The sequence below is a fragment of the Selaginella moellendorffii genome, unplaced genomic scaffold, assembly GCF_000143415.4.
Source record: "Selaginella moellendorffii unplaced genomic scaffold, v1.0 SELMOscaffold_3, whole genome shotgun sequence".
Classification (NCBI taxonomy): domain Eukaryota; kingdom Viridiplantae; phylum Streptophyta; class Lycopodiopsida; order Selaginellales; family Selaginellaceae; genus Selaginella; species Selaginella moellendorffii.
In genome coordinates this window covers 2419658-2435908 of record NW_003314264.1, presented here as the reverse complement: position 1 = coordinate 2435908, position 16251 = coordinate 2419658, and the positions used below count along the sequence as shown (strand labels likewise).

Below are 16251 nucleotides of genomic sequence, written 5' to 3'. Positions count from 1 at the left end.
CCAAAGTAATCCAAATCGAAGTAGAAAAGAAATGCTTGCCACGTTGCGGGCAACAGGAAGTCAATCTGGCGGCTCTCTCCGTCGGGATCGCCAGAGGATCACTGCGATTTGCCGCTCGGATCCAGAAGAGGCGATTTGGAACTGGACGAGCGATGGGAAAGACGGCGATCGATGAGACATCGACGGATGGGGAATTCAAGCGCACCGAGTCATCGTTTCGCAGCTGGATTTCTAGCAAAGAAGGGTGTGATATTCCGGCCGTGGCCGATAGGTACCATCTCTACATCTCGTATGCGTGTCCCTGGGCTTCCCGGTGCTTCGCTACGCTCAAGCTCAAGGGCTTAGACCATGCTATTGGCGTCACGGTATGTCAAAGAAATTTCCTTCTTTCTTTTGGAAGTTAGAAGCTTTCTCGCGCTTGCATGAAGCTAGCGTTTTCTTCGATTTCCTGTGTTTCATATGGTTTGTTTGTGACAACTAAGTGTTGTTTTCTTCGATTCTTGTGCTTCATATGGTTGGCGTGTATCCTTGTTGCTTTGGACAATTCTAAGTGCTAGAAGCTTCTTCTTTTGTTTTCTTGAGGATGATCTTCACACCTTTCTCTCGTAACGTGTAGTCCACAAAACCAAAGTGGGAGAGAACCAAAGAAGGCGAGAGTCACTTTGGATGGACGTTTCCTTCCTCTGACAACGAGGAACCTGGTGCTCAGCCTGACCCCATAAACGATGCCAAGACTGTCCGTGAACTTTACGACATCGCCAATCCAAACTACACTGGAAAGTACACTGTTCCCGTGAGTACTCGCTTCCTTTCTTTCTTCGTTTCTTTCTTTCCCTTCAAGGTTTTCACAGCTTGATTGCCTGACGTAAACAGGTTCTTTGGGACAAAGCAAAGAAAACTATCGTGAACAATGAGAGCTCTGATATCATCCGCATGCTCAACAGCGAGTTCAACCATCTTGCAAAGCGTCCCGACTTCGACCTTTACCCGAGAGATCTCCAGGCCAAGATTGATGAAGTGAACGCTTGGGTGTATGACTCCATCAACAACGGAGTTTATCGCTGTGGCTTTGCAACCAAGCAGAAGCCTTATGAGGAGGTAAATCTTCAGAACCTTTCTTCTTTAGTTTTTCTTCGTTCGGAAGCCATGAATCCAAGTTCTTTTACTTGTCGCAGGCGTTTGAGGCTCTGTTCAATGCGCTGGATCGCTGCGAGGATATCCTCTCAAAGCAGAGGTATCTGTGCGGAAACGTTTTCACTGAGGCAGATCTCCGGCTCTTCAAGACGCTCATAAGATTCGACGAAGTAAGCTCTGGGGTGTTTTTTTTTCTTGCTTTCTCTCGAAGTTTTATTCAAATTCATTACCTATGCCAGGTTTATGTTGTTCATTTCAAGTGCAACAAGAAGCTGATCCGTGAGTACCCAAACCTCTTCAACTTCGTCAAGGACGTGTACCAGATGGATGGGATCTCGGACACCGTCCGCATGGACCACATCAAAAAGCACTACTACGGAAGTCATCCCTCCATCAATCCGTATGGCGTCATCCCTGTTGGAAGCGTCATCGACTACTCCACTCCACACGACCGCCACAAGTTTAACACATGAGTTTTAGATTCCCAGTTATGATTGTCACCTTCGATAATATATTATTCGTTTTTCATTTCTGATTTCTCTCTTTTGCTTTTTACGCTTTCACGATGCAGTGTCCTAAGGATCAACCAATGCCAGATCCCATGCAAGTGGATCTCTCTATATTAAGTGCAACTAGCCAACCAGATGTACTTCAGCAATCTTCAACATCTTTGTGATGGCCTTCTGATATCTTGGGGATAATATGTACCATGTTTTGATTCCTTTCACTCTTGTAATTGGTCCCTCTAGTCTTCAGTCTTCAAAATCTTGAGCATAATATGCTAAAGCTTTTTGTTAATGTATTTTTCACAAAATCAAATTTTTATATCACAAGAAAGAAAAGTATTTTTGATACATTATTTAGCACAAAAGGCATCTAAATAAAGAAAAGCCTTTAGCAAAAAGGGTCTTAGATCATTAAAACCTTTTCTTCTTTTAGAAAATATACTAAAAAGGATATTAAAGAGAATTTAGCTAAAATGTTGAAGAACGAAATTGGAATGTTTTATGTGTTAACTCTTTGAAATTACATAGAGGATATATTATACTACATGTGAAAAAAAAATAGTAACATTACCATACACTAAATATAAATTAAGGATTTTTAAACTTCCATGTATTTTCTTCTACCATCACTTGTATATTTTTGTCAATTATCCTAAGAAAAATTGTGGTTTTTAGCTTTTCATATATGCATTTTCTCTTGTGAATTTTTGAATGTTACAAAAAAAAAAAAAACTTTCAAGATTCCTAGTAGATTACATTCATGTTTTTTTTATTCCATTTTCTTAATTATAAAAACTTTTGTCAAGAGTGTAAGAAATCCTTATAGAAATAGTGTTTAAAACTTTTAAAGTTACTATCATAACTTAAAATATATTTATATTAGAATATAATTATTACATATTGAATCCCTTTCCTCATATTTTTTTATTTGGTTGTGTGATACTTATTCAATTAGCTAAAATATAAAAGACAAAAGTGTGAAATAGTTTGATATTTAATCCTTTGTATAATTTTAAAAGAGATATTTAAGTAGTGAAGTTTAATTCTATAATGTGAAATTGTGAGTGCATGGAATATGGAACAGGAATATAGAAATGTGCATATCAATTAGCCCAAAAACCCTAACTTATATACAAGAGCGAATGGTCCGGATTGAAACCAATCCGACGGCTACCAAAATCCCACTATGCTAATATTAGTGTACGGCATTGTAACCGTACACTTGACCCTCACATCATCCCCTCCTCTCGGAATAATGGAAGGCTATCAGAGTTCTCTTGTAGATGGGCCGGGATCTGGAGGAATGTCAGGAGGAGGCATCGGCGGATCTGTAGATGGCATTAACTGCTCTTGATCCCTTTGTATGAAGTGTTTCAACCGCTGCACATGCACAATCTTTGGAGGATCGGCCTGCTGAATGTCATGCTGAATTTCATAAACTTGCGGTCCAACTTGCCACAACACCCGATATGGTCCTTTCCACTGCGCAAGGAGCCCCTTAGATAAACCACGTACCGTAAGATGGGGAAAATGGACTAACACCAAATCATCCACTTTGTACTCTGCAGGTGGACAATGATGGGAGTTGTAGTGCCGTTGTTGTCCCACTTGTACATGGCCTAAGTGTTCGGTAGACTTTGCTCGGACAAGTGGAAGAATGCTCGTCAAATATTGATCCCATGACCTAGCATCAAGAGCTCGTGACAATCGCGAAGGTAAACCCAGCTCCGTTGGTAATATTGGATCATGGCCATATAGAAGTTTATATGGTGAAGCACCAACAGAACTCTGCACCCCTGTGACATAGGCATACCGAAGAGACAGCAAATAACCATCCCAATCCGAATGCTGAAAGTTCACATACTTTGCAATCATCCATTTGAATGTCCGAACGAGCCGTTCCACCAGACCGTTTGATTGTGGATGATAAGCACTCGTAAAAGTGTGGTGTATCCCCAACTGAGACGTCAAAACATGAAATACCTCAGCCATAAATGCAGGACCATTATCCGAAAGAATCCGCTCTGGACAAGAATGTTAGAACACCACTCGATTGAGGAGAAAGTATCCAACAGCAGTTGCAGAGGCGCTAGCAAGAGCACCAACTTCCACCCAACGAGTCAAGTAGTCAGAAACAATAATAACATACTCATTGCTAGCAGTCGATCGTGAAAAAGTTCCCATAAGATCAAATGCCACCAACTCGAATGGACGGGAAACTGCAATTGACTCCAACCGTCCTTCCGGAGCACAACGGGGAGTATTATGAGCTTGGCACCAAACGCAGTTACGCACATACCGGATAACATCACGTCTCATCTCTGGCCAATAGAAAGACCTGCATAGCTTCTCGGTCACACGACGATGTCCCATATGCCCACCTAAAACAAGAGAATCATGGTAGGCATGGAGAAACCGTGGAATAAAGATACAAGGCACCACCAGTCGTAAATGATCATTAGGATCCGTCCCCACAAAATAAAGAAGGCCATCCTCAAGGCAATATTGAGAATGTAAATGCCGAAAAGGCAAGTCATCAGCAAGTGATGTAGGATCCTCAAACGCATCTTGAAGCCTTCGAATCCACGGCTCAATCTTTTGAGCCTCGCGAACCTCATCAAGAGAAGGTAGATCTTGCTCTACGCCTTGTGGACACTGAACATCAAGTACAGCAACCGCCAACGGCACTGAATCCTCGTATAGAAAATCCACAGATGCTAGAACAATAGGCTCATCAGAAACATGAGAAGAAAGTGGAGAAGGAAGAGGAGCACGAGAAAGGGCATCAGCATCAACCTCCATTGGAACAGGACTCTCACTCATAGGAAATGGAGCTGAAGGATGTGCAGCGAGAAGTGGAAGAGGCGACGTCTCGTAACGTTGTGCCAAGCAAAGAGCATTGTCAAGGGTGGCAGGAGCAAGTGCATGCACAAGGCCAACAAGATCTTGACGAAGTGCTGGCCACAACATTCCTAGCTTGATCCGCTCCGACATATTAGGCTTCGCACGAAGCAAAAGACTTCGGAAACGAACGCCAAATTGCATCACCGACTCAGATGGCCCTTGGCGAAGACGATGCAATTGTTGGAAGGCATCATCACAATCGTCGGCATGTCCGAATGCGTGTTTGAAGACGTCCGGAAGAACACTCCAATCCTCACAAGTGGCCGCACTCAATCCATTGTACCACTGCAACGCCGTCCCTTGGAGACACGTGGGAAACTCACGCAAACGTCGAGCATCATCCCAATAATGATATGTGGCAATCACCGTGAAGTGATCGAACCAATGGTACACATCATCCCCAAGATTCCCACGAAAGAACTCTGGCCGAACACGAGGATTGGCACCAAGAGCAGGAGGAGTTGGACCACGTGTTGTGAATGCCATCATCAATTGAGTTTGGTTGTTCAATTGCAAGCGTATAGCATCAAGCAATTGAACCAAATGTTGCTCTAGAGTCAAAGGAGGAGATTGTGGATCAGCCATGAAGATGAACGAAAAAGAAAGAGCAAAAGAAGAGAGATGACAAAAAGCTGGAAAGAAATGGTAGATCTAGACAATGCAAAAAGCTAGATCTAAACCAAAATTCTGAAAAGAAAGAACAAAAGAAAGGAAATGGAAAAAGCTAAATTTAGACGATGCAAAAGCTAGATCTAAACCGAAGTCCCAAATCCAAGCACTCCCCAGGGACAATCAAAAGTGCCCTTCATCTCCACTAATGTGAGTGCATGGAATATGGAATAGGAATACCGAAATGTGCATATCAATTAGCCCAAAAACCCTAGTTTATATATAGGAGCGAGTGGTCCAAATTGAAACCAATCCAACGGCTACCAAAATCCCATTACGCTAATATTAGTATATTAGTATACGGCATCGTAACTGTACACTTGGCCCTCACAAAATGTGTTTATATATAAGCTTATAACACAATTAAAAAATATTTTTAGGCATTTTATAAATTATTTTAATATTATCATTTATCATCAATAACTCTCCATTTAAATTTATTATTTAAATGTAAAATCGGTAATTTTGCTATTTTATAATTATTATTAAATTATTTCATGCCTGTTTGTTTTCTTTAAATATTCTAGGTTTTCTTTTGGGTTGTGTGCAAGGAAAATGGCTGTGGGCTTTCAAAACCAAGGGAATTCTTGTTCAGCCAACAGTGCTTTACAGTGCGTTGCACACACTCCGGAGCTCTCTAGCTTCTTCTTGAAATCAGACAGCGTAAGAGGTGAGATAGTAATCGAGTTTAGGAAAGTGGTGAGGGCGATTTGGAATAACGCAAGCAAGTCTGTAAAACCAGGGCCAAAGCTGACAAATCCGAGCGTCCAGCAGGACGCACAGGAGTATCTCGATTTTCTTTTGGGTGCCCTGGATCAGGAATTCAAGAAGCAAGAGAATCCCCCTAAAGGAAAAAAGGTGCGGCCAGAGCTCCCCTCTCCAGTCGCAGATTTCTTCGAGGGCCAAACCAAATCCACAGTGAAATGCCCGAAGTGCTCCAACATGGTCTCCTCCACGCCTGAATCTTTCACCTCTCTCTCGCTGCCAGTCCATGAGACGGCGCAGCCGGTTTCTCTGGGATCATGCATCCGGGAGTACACCAAAGACGATGTTTTGGATTCCTGGCACTGCCCAAAGTGCAAGAGAAACCAAAAGGACGCTGTCAAGAAACTGGAGCTTGGGAAGCTCCCACGGAATTTAATCCTCCATTTGGCAAGGTTTAAGTGCGATTCTTCGGGGAGTGTGGAGAAGATCGACACTACGGTGGAGTTTCCACAGATTTTGACACTTTGCGAACAGGAGTACAAACTGTATGGATTGATTAACCATATGGGGGACTCCGACTATGGGCACTACACGGCAACCATCAAACTTCCAAATGGAAAGTGGTACAGCTTTGACGATGAGGTGGTGGAAGAGATTTTTGAGCTATCGAGGTGCTCGAGCGATGCATACATTTTGTTCTATCACAAAACAAGTGTGTAAGAATTACAGTACATATTTATACGATATCTTGGCTTGCGTCTTCTTGTCGCGCTGCTCTTGTTCTCCAGCTCCAACATTCCAGGAGGAGAGCATTCACGATCATGGACAATCCGAATCCCGCAAAACAGGCCAGCGAAATCGACAAGATTGGGTTCAACTTCATCTGGATCATGGTTTGAAATAAGAACTAAAAAAGTTTTAAGAGAGTGATCTTACCCAACTGTAGAAAACATGCGCAAATAGTATGACAAAACCGACCTGAAAGATGGCAAAGAGCCACATACAACGCTGCCTCACTGTGCGTCGAAAGAATCTATTGTTACAGACAGGAGCTCGAGAGAAAGAGAGAGAAACGAAATCTTACCAAGCGTTGATCCTGTGATGGCAGTGAGCATTCCAAACATGACGGCGAATGGCAGAGCTAGCATCAATGCTCGAGGGCCCTTTCGTCTCACCTGTAGTAGGCAACAAAGAATCCATCCAAGAACTTCGCAAATCAATCGAAATCATCAGAGAATTATCACCAGTAGCTGCTCGAGGAGGCAAAAGTACGTGAGCATGCTGATCATGACGAGCACGGGAACGTCATGCCAAATCCTGGAAGAACACCATGGAATCTATAAAACTATAGAGCGAGATAGACGAATCTACCTGTTGGGAGCACTCATTTGCGCCATTTGAGCTTGCTGGAGAACTTGAGTTTCAGCGTTGATATTGTTTTGGTTTTGCTGGAGCCTGACGAGCGTGACGGGGAGATTGACGACCTCCTGGCCACAAACATCGCACTCGCGGTTGCCTCGGATCCCAAACCACTTGAGAGCGCACTCCTCGTGAGCCAGCGCCAGCTCCCCTTTGCAGCTACACTCGAGCTTGAGCGTCTTGCCCTCCTCGCCCAGATCGCACAGGCAAATGCGGCACACTGCTTCCTCCTCGGGGATCTCCTCGTCCTCGCCGTCTAAAAGTTTTGAAACTTTCAGATCATGGAACCATGGTCTCCATGAACTTGATCATAGGAAGTTTCCGTACCTTGGGTGTCGTTGGCATGGTCAGTGTCTTGGGCTCCATCGTCTGCTTGTGAAGTTTCCTGGGGACGAGGACGAGGAGTGGTCGGCTTGACGAGAAACGTTCCGGAGTAAAGCCGGGTGAGCTTCTTCTCCTTTTGGTGACCATCGAGCGCCGACTTGGAGCGTTTGATCTGCTTGCCCTGCGAAGACGAGATGACAAAGTTGACGATGAAAGAAAGAAAGAAAAGTTCTACCTTTGATGACGAGATCAAATTTTCTCTAATGGCATCTGGACTCACTGCCGCGGCCCCTGTCGACGAAGAAGACGACGGAGACGCGGACGAAGAAGACGATAGCGTGAATCGCAATGGAAGAGACACTGTTCTTGCGGAGCGGGGCGTGAGGAGCCGCATGAGCGAGAAGTTTGATCGGGGTGTTGCTGCTCCTGGGGTGTTGGAGATGGATGGCGGTGGCGGCGGCTGCAGCGGAAGAGCATTGACGCAGGAGTCAGCTAAGCTATCACCTGAGAGAGATAAACAAGCCAACCTTGTGACAAGTAGATATAAAACCACGGGAACGGCCGTAAAGCCTCGTTGGAGAGCGGCAAAATTGAGAAGCGATGGTGCCAAGTGACCAGCCATTTTGTCAAGGCTGCAAAGACAATGGAGCTGAGAAGCCATAAATGAATCTCGAGAAAACGAACCTGTTACTTATGCTCAGTAACGCTGCAACACCCAGCATGAGAAGCGTCCCCTCTTCCCTTTTGCAAACTTTAGAACAGGAAAAGCGAAAAAAAAAAGAGAGAAATCTTTACCATTGAATCTGTGGCCACCAGGAAGAATTCCCTCCAGGAATCGCCACCGGAGGGGAGTTCTTCTCACTGAGATCCAACACGACACCATCGCCATCGGTGGAAAACTTTGGGACCTTGTCACAAGCCTTGGACGAGTTCCAAGGAAGCAAAGGAAGAACCGAGACGATCTTGCCCGGGGACTCGTCGGATTTCTTCACCTCCACCTCCGCCGGGTGATCCAGCGCGAGGAAGTAGCCGCCGAGAGTGACCACCACGATTCCCATGAGCCCCTGCGAGCTCGGGAGCTCGTTGATGATCACATAGCTCGTAAAAACCAGAAGAACTGGAGTGAAAGCTAGATAAGGAACAGTGACCGAGAGAGGGGAGACGTGGAGAGCACGCTGGTACATGAACCCCACCAGAGCCTTGATCGCCGCGGTGACGAGGAGCGCGGCGACGTACTCGATGTCCAGCCGCGTCAAAGAGAAGAGATCGAAGCCGCCGGAGAGGAGCGCCATGGAGGAGAGGAGCAGCGCGTCCAGGAGAGCCACCAGAGCTACGAGCTCGCGGTCCGAGAAGCGCTGGGACGCCCATTTCCTGCTGGCATCGATGCAGCTGTGGCCGATCGCGGCGCCCGCGGCGTACGCGAATCCTGCCCAGATCATTTCTCTGCTCTTCTCCGGAGCGAGCGAGCGATCGATCGATCGATCGATCGATCGCTAGGACGATCGCTGCATTGTCGGCAAGGGCGCCACCAGAATACCTGCTCGGTTGACAATCACAGCATCGCGGCTCCTCTGCCTCCGGGGACGACCTTATAGAGACCTAATTCGCCCTAATTTCTTTTTTTCTTTCTTTCACAAAGGATGGGTGAGTCTTTTTTCATGAAAAACTCTTCACCTAATAACAAATAATGTAATGAACTTGTTCCAGAAACAAAATTACTTCTATTGACTAATGCTTTTCATTTATCATCCATTTATTGCTCATCGATCAGCATTTAAGAGTTTGGGGACCTCCAAAACCAATGTGATTTGTGGTGAATGTGAGATTGTCTTGATTTCTAATTTTACGCACTTCGTCCTTCCATACAAGCATTGCTTGTTTCTTTGCTGTCATAGATGCTTCCTCAATTTCCCGCTCCAACTCCATGGCGAAATCATTCTCCTCGTCTAGTGCTGGGATGGGAAATTCTTCCTCCATTTGCCGCACCAGCTCCATGGCAAAATTGTTTTGCTCCTCGCCCAAATCGAATCGGGTGCCCTGGCCCTGTGGGTTGCTGAACTCCCGGCTGAACTCCTCAAGACCCAGTAGTAAATCTAGATCATCACCATCATCGACATTGAAATCCCTGAGAAAGTTCTTCTCCTCGTCCTCCACGGAAGGACCCTTGTCCTCCAAATCCATTTTACACCACAATTTCTCAACCTCCTGGAAGATCTCCTCGTCTTGCACGTATCCCTCGAGGTCACAGGCGTTGACTGGCAACGACTGATCCCGGACCACGAGTTGACTAGGGCATTGACCTGTAGTGCTTGGTGATGGCCTCGCCGTTCTCCTCGAAGCTCCGCGACTTGCCCTGCGCGGGGATGCACAACCGCGACTCCCACTGGTTGCGGCCGATGGAATCATCGACGAAGGCAACATCTCGCGAGGAAGACACTGCCCCCTTGACTTGTTCTGCTGCTGCTCCTTCTTGGGTCTCTTCCTTGGACGACCGCCATCTTCTTTCTTGGCTCGTTTCGCTCGTATTGTGCCACCCAGGGTGAAGTGCCGTTTGCACACCGTGCACTTGTAGCGCGGCTGGATCAGCATGTGGTTTTCGAAATAGTCAAACTTGGTGAGTGCCGAGCTATCGCAGCCGTGTGGGCAGAGCGGGTGCTGCTGTCGCAAGAAGGCCATGAGCTCCCCCACGCTCCCAAACGTAACAAAAGCCGATGTCTGTGAACCAAAGACTGGATAGTCTTGGAGATGATGGATGTCCTTGACCAACACGTCTCTCATTCTTGCTGACTACCAAATAATCTAGGTATGCTGTTAAGGGCGATGAAAATATACTATACATTCAAACAAATATTCTGATACGGTATAGAATATTTGTTGGAATGTAAAGTATATTTTATGAGTAAAATCTGCGCAAGCCCTCATGGCAATGCACAATCCATGAGGCATCCTGTTTTACTTAAACTTCTGTGAAAAGCTTTTTAAGGCTTTAGTACGGAAGAGACTTTAGACCACTTAATCCATGTCACGAGCCCACAACAAGATTATCGTCTGGATCAGATTTCCTGCTGATCCATACAGAGTTTACAACAAGGGCAAAATCTATTTTGTTTTTGTCGTGCGGGCTAGCACAAACTCGTGCTGGGCGGAGCAGCAAGAGCAAGCTGGTTGTGGCGAAATTAAGCTTAAACCAAAAGAGGTGGATTCCTGAGAGATGAGGAGAGGTGAAACTTTCAGTGACTGGTACTTTTTTCTTGTGAGTAGCAAGAGGCGACCTTTTCGTCTGGTTTAAACCAAAACTAATCTATTGTTTATTCAAACCTTTATGGAGGTAAGACTCTTTAATATTTTAGAAACTTTTCAAATGTAAAGTAAAAGTCATGGAGTGCATTTTTATTTTCATTATGGTGAAAATATGCTTTACTAACGATGTTTTCGTCTTTCCTAGAAACGTTATTCCTTTAAACTAGCAAGGCGATGGCGGCAAGCATTCTAATTCCCTTTCAGAAGAATTCCCAAAAGAGGGAAAATCCTGCATTTCTGGGATGAACAGACTGACAGCTAGAAGCTCCTCGTCCTCGCAAAACTCCACACAAAACTCGCTAAAAAACCTCTGCACCATGGCTCGAAAGACGGGGCAATTGAGCAGCATATAGTAGCCCAGAAATTCCTCCAAGTCCACCAAATCATCAAAGCTGTCCGCTACAACCATCTCCACCACTTCGTCCCACCTCGATTTGAGCTTCATAGCCTCACTGCGCTGCACGCCAGGATGCGGTGACAAAATCTTCTTGCCTTTGCCATGCCCAAGGTCCTCCGCATCATTCTTGAACGAGAAGCTGCTGGACGAAGCCTGAGAATCCTCTAAGTTGCGGTGGATGACTTCCTGGCGATCTAAAGCTTCCGTGCAGCTATCACTGTTCTTGAGTTTGCTGTAAACGACCATAAACTGCTTCCCGACTTCTTGAGCTTTTGCTTCTGCTGCTGCCTGTATGCAAAGCTCGCTGTCCAACTGATCCTGTGCTTGTTGCTGCTGCTCTTCACCAGCACCCCACGAGTTGACGACCTTCTACCGATGAGTTTCATCCGCTTCAAGAGATTCTTGCAAACGCTCCGGAACTTAATGCACCAAGGAAAAGAAACCACCCGTAGCGTCCCATCGGCAGCCGTCATTTCATGAACCATCCTCCTCTGCTACTGACCAAGATGTTGATTCTTTCAGGAGAAACGTTTAAGTAGGTGGCCTGGCACCTCTGACTTCCCCCACTCCATTTTTTAGCTCACATCGTCGCACGAAAGAGGCCTACATGATCAGCTTCGTGCCGTCCACGCACATTGATCCGATGACGGTCCTGTGCATGGAAACAAGTCAGTGCTGTTGCCATTTATAATAGAACACTCACCTGACGTTCAAACAAATGCGGAATCCAATTGTCAACATCTGACACGGTAAAAAAAACATAGGAAGAAAAAAAAACAGTGAAACTTATGGGCAGTCAAGCTGCTGCAGCTTTGAGCGACGCCAAAGCGCTCGCTTCGTGCTGCATCTTGAGCGCATTCACAAAAATTTCCAGACCAATCCCCTCCATAATTTGCTCAATCGCGTGTTGCGTCACTCCCACTCGATGATCAGTTACCCGACCTTGGGGAAAGTTATACGTTCTTATGCGCTCCGATCTGTCGCTTGAGCCAATCTGGAGTGACAATTTATAAAAGTAGAAAAAATAACGTTCTGCGACAATAAACTGAATTACCTGATCTTGTCGTAATTCAGACCGACTTGCCACTGCTCGGGACCGCTCGAGCTCGTACAGCCTAGCATATAAAATACTCAAAGCTTTTGCTTTGTTCTATACAATCTCAGCTCAGTTGTAGCAAAGCACGCGTGTTGAAGGGCCTACCTTGTGTTGAGAGCGTTCGTCTTGGATTGCGACCACGATACCTGTTGGAGTGTGGGTAACTCGGACTGCGCTGCAGGTAGTATTTACATGCTGTCCACCAGCTCCACCAGCTCGGTAAGTGTCTATCTTTATCTCGTCATTACGGATCTCGACATCAATCTGTCAGCAGAGTCAAACTTCAGCAACAGAAAAACGAGAAAAAGAAACATGTATCAATGGTCTATGCAAGTGCAAAGGTTTAGTAAACCTGGAGTGAACCTCATTCGCTTCGGGAAGAATAGCGACTGACGCAGTACTTGTGTGTATACGCCCAGCCTTCTCAGTGACAGGAACACGCTGCACACGGATGCATATAAAAAAATGAAACCACGGTAATTACTTTCGTACCTGGACGCGATGAACGCCACTTTCGAACTTCAGAGCTCCATAAACACCATCTCCAGATATTGCAGCACTAGCCTCCTATAAAGACAAGCTTAGATACGCCCGTGGAGAACCGGATAGTTACCTTGTAACCTCGGGTGTCGGTGGTAGTAATGCTCAGAACTTCAAACCTCCATGAGTTGTTTGCAGCATATTTGTCATACCTGAGAGCATTCATAGAAATCTAATAAGCATTCGGAATGAACCAGAAAGACGTGCCTACATCTTGAAGAGATCAGACGCAAAAATTGACGCTTCGTCACCTCCAGCTCCTAAAAATTAGATAAAACATATCAAACATCAAGCTTATGGGTTGCACTTGCCTGCTCTGACTTCGAGAATACAACCTCTGCTATCAGCTTCATCTTTAGGTATAAGCTCCAGGAGAACGTCGTGCTGGGCATCTCTCACTTCTCTGGTGGCCGTTTGAAGTTCTCCAGAGGCCAGCCTACGCATTTCTTCGTCTTCAACGGACTCTTTTACCAATTCTTTCAAGCCAATTACTTCCTGCATTCAACCAAAGAGTCTCTTTTTTCCAAACTTTAGACGTCAAACCTTTTCTTTGGCTCTCAGCGCCTTGATCATATCCACGGAGTAATCCAGATTGCGAAGCTCCTTGTTCATCTTGATGAGCTTTTCTGACGCAATCCCAGGCTGAAATCATTCACGATCGTATTTTCAAGGACGAAATCCGAATCTACAATTTACCTCTAGAAGCGCTTTGGAAAGACAAGCATGGCGGTCTTCAATAGAGCTCATTCTCTTCTCCAAAATTCGCAAAATATCGTCGGGAATGGGCGCATGCTTGTCTGGAGATAGAAAATCCATGTCTCCAATCCACCTACATTTCGCAAGAACATACCCATGAGCGTGGAATACAAGCTCCTGCTTCCCAGATTCCACGCCGGGAGACGCCATCGCCATCGCCGGGCAGCTCCCAGCATCATAACCCTGAAAAACAGAGCCCAAAGTAATCCAAATCGAAGTCAATCTGGCGGGCAACAGGAAGTCAATCTGGCGGCTCTCTCCGTCGGGATCGCCAGAGGATCACTGCGATTTGCCGCTCGGATCCAGAAGAGGCGATTTGGAGCTGGACGAGCGATGGGAAAGACGGCGATCGATGAGACATCGACAGATGGGGAATTCAAGCGCACCGAGTCATCGTTTCGCAGCTGGATTTCTAGCAAAGAAGGGTGTGATATTCCGGCCGTGGCCGATAGGTACCATCTCTACATCTCGTATGCGTGTCCCTGGGCTTCCCGGTGCTTCGCTACGCTCAAGCTCAAGGGCTTAGACCATGCTATTGGCGTCACGGTATGTCCAAGAAATTTCCATCTTTCTTTTGGAAGTTAGAAGCTTTCTCGCGCTTGCATGAAGCTAGCGTTTTCTTCGATTTCCTGTGTTTGTTTGTGACATCAGAGTGTTGGTTTCTTCGATTCTTGTGCTTCATATGGTTGGTGTGTATTCTTGTTGCTTTGGACAATTCTAAGTGCTAGAAGCTTCTTCTTTTGTTTTCTTGAGGATGATCTTCACACCTTTCTCTCGTAACGTGTAGTCCACGAAACCAAAGTGGGAGAGAACCAAAGAAGGCGAGAGTCACTTTGGATGGACGTTTCCTTCCTCGGACAACGAAGAACCTGGTGCTCAGCCTGACCCCATAAACAATGCCAAGACTGTCCGTGAGCTCTACGACATCGCCAATCCAAACTACACTGGAAAGTACACTGTTCCCGTGAGTACTCGCTACCTTTCTTTCTTCGTTTCTTTCTTTCCTTTCAAGGTTTTCAGAGCTTGATTGCCTGATGTAAACAGGTTCTTTGGGACAAAGCAAAGAAAACTATCGTGAACAATGAGAGCTCTGATATCATTCGCATGCTCAACAGCAAGTTCAACCATCTTGCAAAGCGTCCCGACTTCGACCTTTACCCGAGAGATCTCCAGGCCAAGATTGATGAAGTGAACGCTTGGGTGTATGACTCCATCAACAACGGAGTTTATCGCTGTGGCTTTGCAACCAAGCAGAAGCCTTATGAGGAGGTAACTCTTCAGAACTTTTCTTCTTTAGTTTTTCTTCGTTCGGAAGCCATGAATCCAAGTTCTTTTACTTGTCGCAGGCGTTTGAGGCTCTGTTCAATGCGCTGGATCGCTGCGAGGATATCCTCTCAAAGCAGAGGTATCTGTGCGGAAACGTTTTCACCGAGGCAGATCTCCGGCTCTTCAAGACGCTCATAAGATTCGACGAAGTAAGCTCTGGGGTGTTTTTTTTTCTTGCTTTCTCTCGAAGTTTTATTCAAATTCATTACCTATGCCAGGTTTATGTTGTTCATTTCAAGTGCAACAAGAAGCTGATCCGTGAGTACCCAAACCTCTTCAACTTCGTCAAGGACGTGTACCAGATGGATGGGATCTCGGACACCGTCCGCATGGACCACATCAAAAAGCACTACTATGGAAGTCATCCCTCCATCAATCCGTATGGCGTCATCCCTGTTGGAAGCGTCATCGACTACTCCACTCCACACGACCGCCACAAGTTTAACACATGAGTTTTAGATTCCCAGTTATGATTGTCACTTCGATAATATATTATTCGTTTTGCATTTCCTCTTTTGCTTTTTACGCTTTCACGATGCAGTGTCCTAAGGATCAACCAATGCCAGATCCCATGCAAGTGGATCTCTATATATTAAGTGCAAGTAGCCAACCAGATGTACTTCAGCAATCTTCAACATCTTTGTGATGGTCTTCTGAGATCTTGGGGATAATATGACCATTGGTTTTGATTCCTTTCACTCTTGTAACCAATCTTGTAGATTCTTGAATTAATCTTCAATTATTACATGCTTTCAAGGTCATTTGGCAACTTGGAGGCATTAAACCACAATGTAAGTGATACAAGTTGATTTGCTTGTCACTCTTGGTCCCTCTAGTCTTCAGTCTTCAAAATCTTGAGGATAGTATGCTAAAGCTTGAGCAAATTCCTTGCAGCATTATGCAATTGTTTCATTTGTTGATGTATTATCACAAAATCAAAATTTTCAGCAGTTGTATTTAGCACAAAAGGCATCCAAATAAAGAAAAGCCTTTAGCAAAAGGGGTATTAGATCATCAAAACCTTTTCTTTTTTAGGATATTAAAGATAATTTAGCTAGATGGAATGTAATGTTGAAGAATAAAATTAAAACGTATTCTGTATTAACTCTTTGAGATTATAAAGAAGATATATTACATCTGAATTTTTTTAATACTTTTGAGTAATATTACCATGC

The 16251-nt window shown here is 45.2% G+C and overlaps 5 protein-coding genes across 12 annotated transcripts in view; 3 read left to right on the top strand and 2 right to left on the bottom strand.

The window, feature by feature from the left end:
* The window catches only part of LOC9643512, a 28545-nt gene extending 19297 nt beyond the window's left edge, over positions 1-9248 (bottom strand). For 2 of the 5 annotated variants that reach the window (XM_024668601.1, XM_024668600.1), the window contains exons 1-4: positions 8457-9248; positions 8346-8402; positions 8189-8293; positions 7897-8121 (exon numbers count right to left, since the gene is read on the bottom strand). In XM_024668601.1, the coding sequence (XP_024524369.1) occupies positions 7938-8121; positions 8189-8293; positions 8346-8402; positions 8457-9100 (990 nt within the window). In that variant the 5' untranslated portion in view covers positions 9101-9248 and the 3' untranslated portion in view covers positions 7897-7937. Of the gene's footprint in view, positions 1-6548; positions 6802-6854; positions 6935-7002; positions 7094-7158; positions 7236-7289; positions 7594-7664; positions 7843-7896; positions 8122-8188; positions 8294-8345; positions 8403-8456 lie in introns of those variants that run through there. The other 3 variants (XM_002963256.2, XM_024668599.1, XR_002991629.1) reach the window with 3 other exon arrangements.
* On the top strand, positions 20-1673 carry LOC9655244 (glutathionyl-hydroquinone reductase YqjG). Its single transcript, XM_024668602.1, has 5 exons — positions 20-365; positions 617-793; positions 874-1098; positions 1176-1304; positions 1374-1673. The coding sequence occupies exons 1-5, from the start codon at positions 153-155 to the stop codon at positions 1605-1607; spliced, it is 978 nt and encodes a 325-aa protein (XP_024524370.1). The 5' UTR covers positions 20-152; the 3' UTR covers positions 1608-1673.
* On the top strand, positions 5769-6662 carry LOC9643513 (putative ubiquitin carboxyl-terminal hydrolase 11). The gene has a single exon (XM_002963668.2). The coding sequence runs from the start codon at positions 5769-5771 to the stop codon at positions 6636-6638; it is 870 nt and encodes a 289-aa protein (XP_002963714.1). The 3' UTR covers positions 6639-6662.
* Positions 9249-11264: 2016 nt separating the features above from the next.
* Positions 11265-13925, bottom strand: LOC9655243 (peptide chain release factor 1). 4 transcript variants are annotated; one of them, XM_024668595.1, is made up of 12 exons: positions 13845-13925; positions 13691-13791; positions 13538-13636; positions 13306-13489; positions 13206-13254; positions 13068-13146; positions 12947-13021; positions 12818-12895; positions 12560-12718; positions 12413-12508; positions 12062-12352; positions 11265-12010 (listed from the first exon to the last, which is right to left on the bottom strand). In XM_024668595.1, the coding sequence occupies exons 1-11, from the start codon at positions 13846-13848 to the stop codon at positions 12155-12157; spliced, it is 1122 nt and encodes a 373-aa protein (XP_024524363.1). In that variant the 5' UTR covers positions 13849-13925; the 3' UTR covers positions 11265-12010; positions 12062-12154. The 4 variants fall into 4 exon arrangements, with proteins under 4 accessions (XP_024524363.1, XP_024524364.1, XP_024524366.1 ...); XM_024668596.1 differs by lacking the exon at positions 11265-12010 and having other exon boundaries at positions 12269-12352; positions 12413-12473; XM_024668598.1 differs by lacking the exons at positions 11265-12010; positions 12062-12352 and having other exon boundaries at positions 12413-12495.
* A 62-nt stretch (positions 13926-13987) lies between these two features.
* On the top strand, positions 13988-15550 carry LOC9643510 (glutathionyl-hydroquinone reductase YqjG). The gene is made up of 5 exons (XM_002963667.2): positions 13988-14296; positions 14538-14714; positions 14795-15019; positions 15097-15225; positions 15295-15550. Exons 1-5 carry the CDS (start codon positions 14084-14086, stop codon positions 15526-15528), a joined length of 978 nt encoding a protein of 325 aa, XP_002963713.1. The 5' UTR covers positions 13988-14083; the 3' UTR covers positions 15529-15550.
* The last annotated feature ends 701 nt before the right edge of the window (positions 15551-16251 follow it).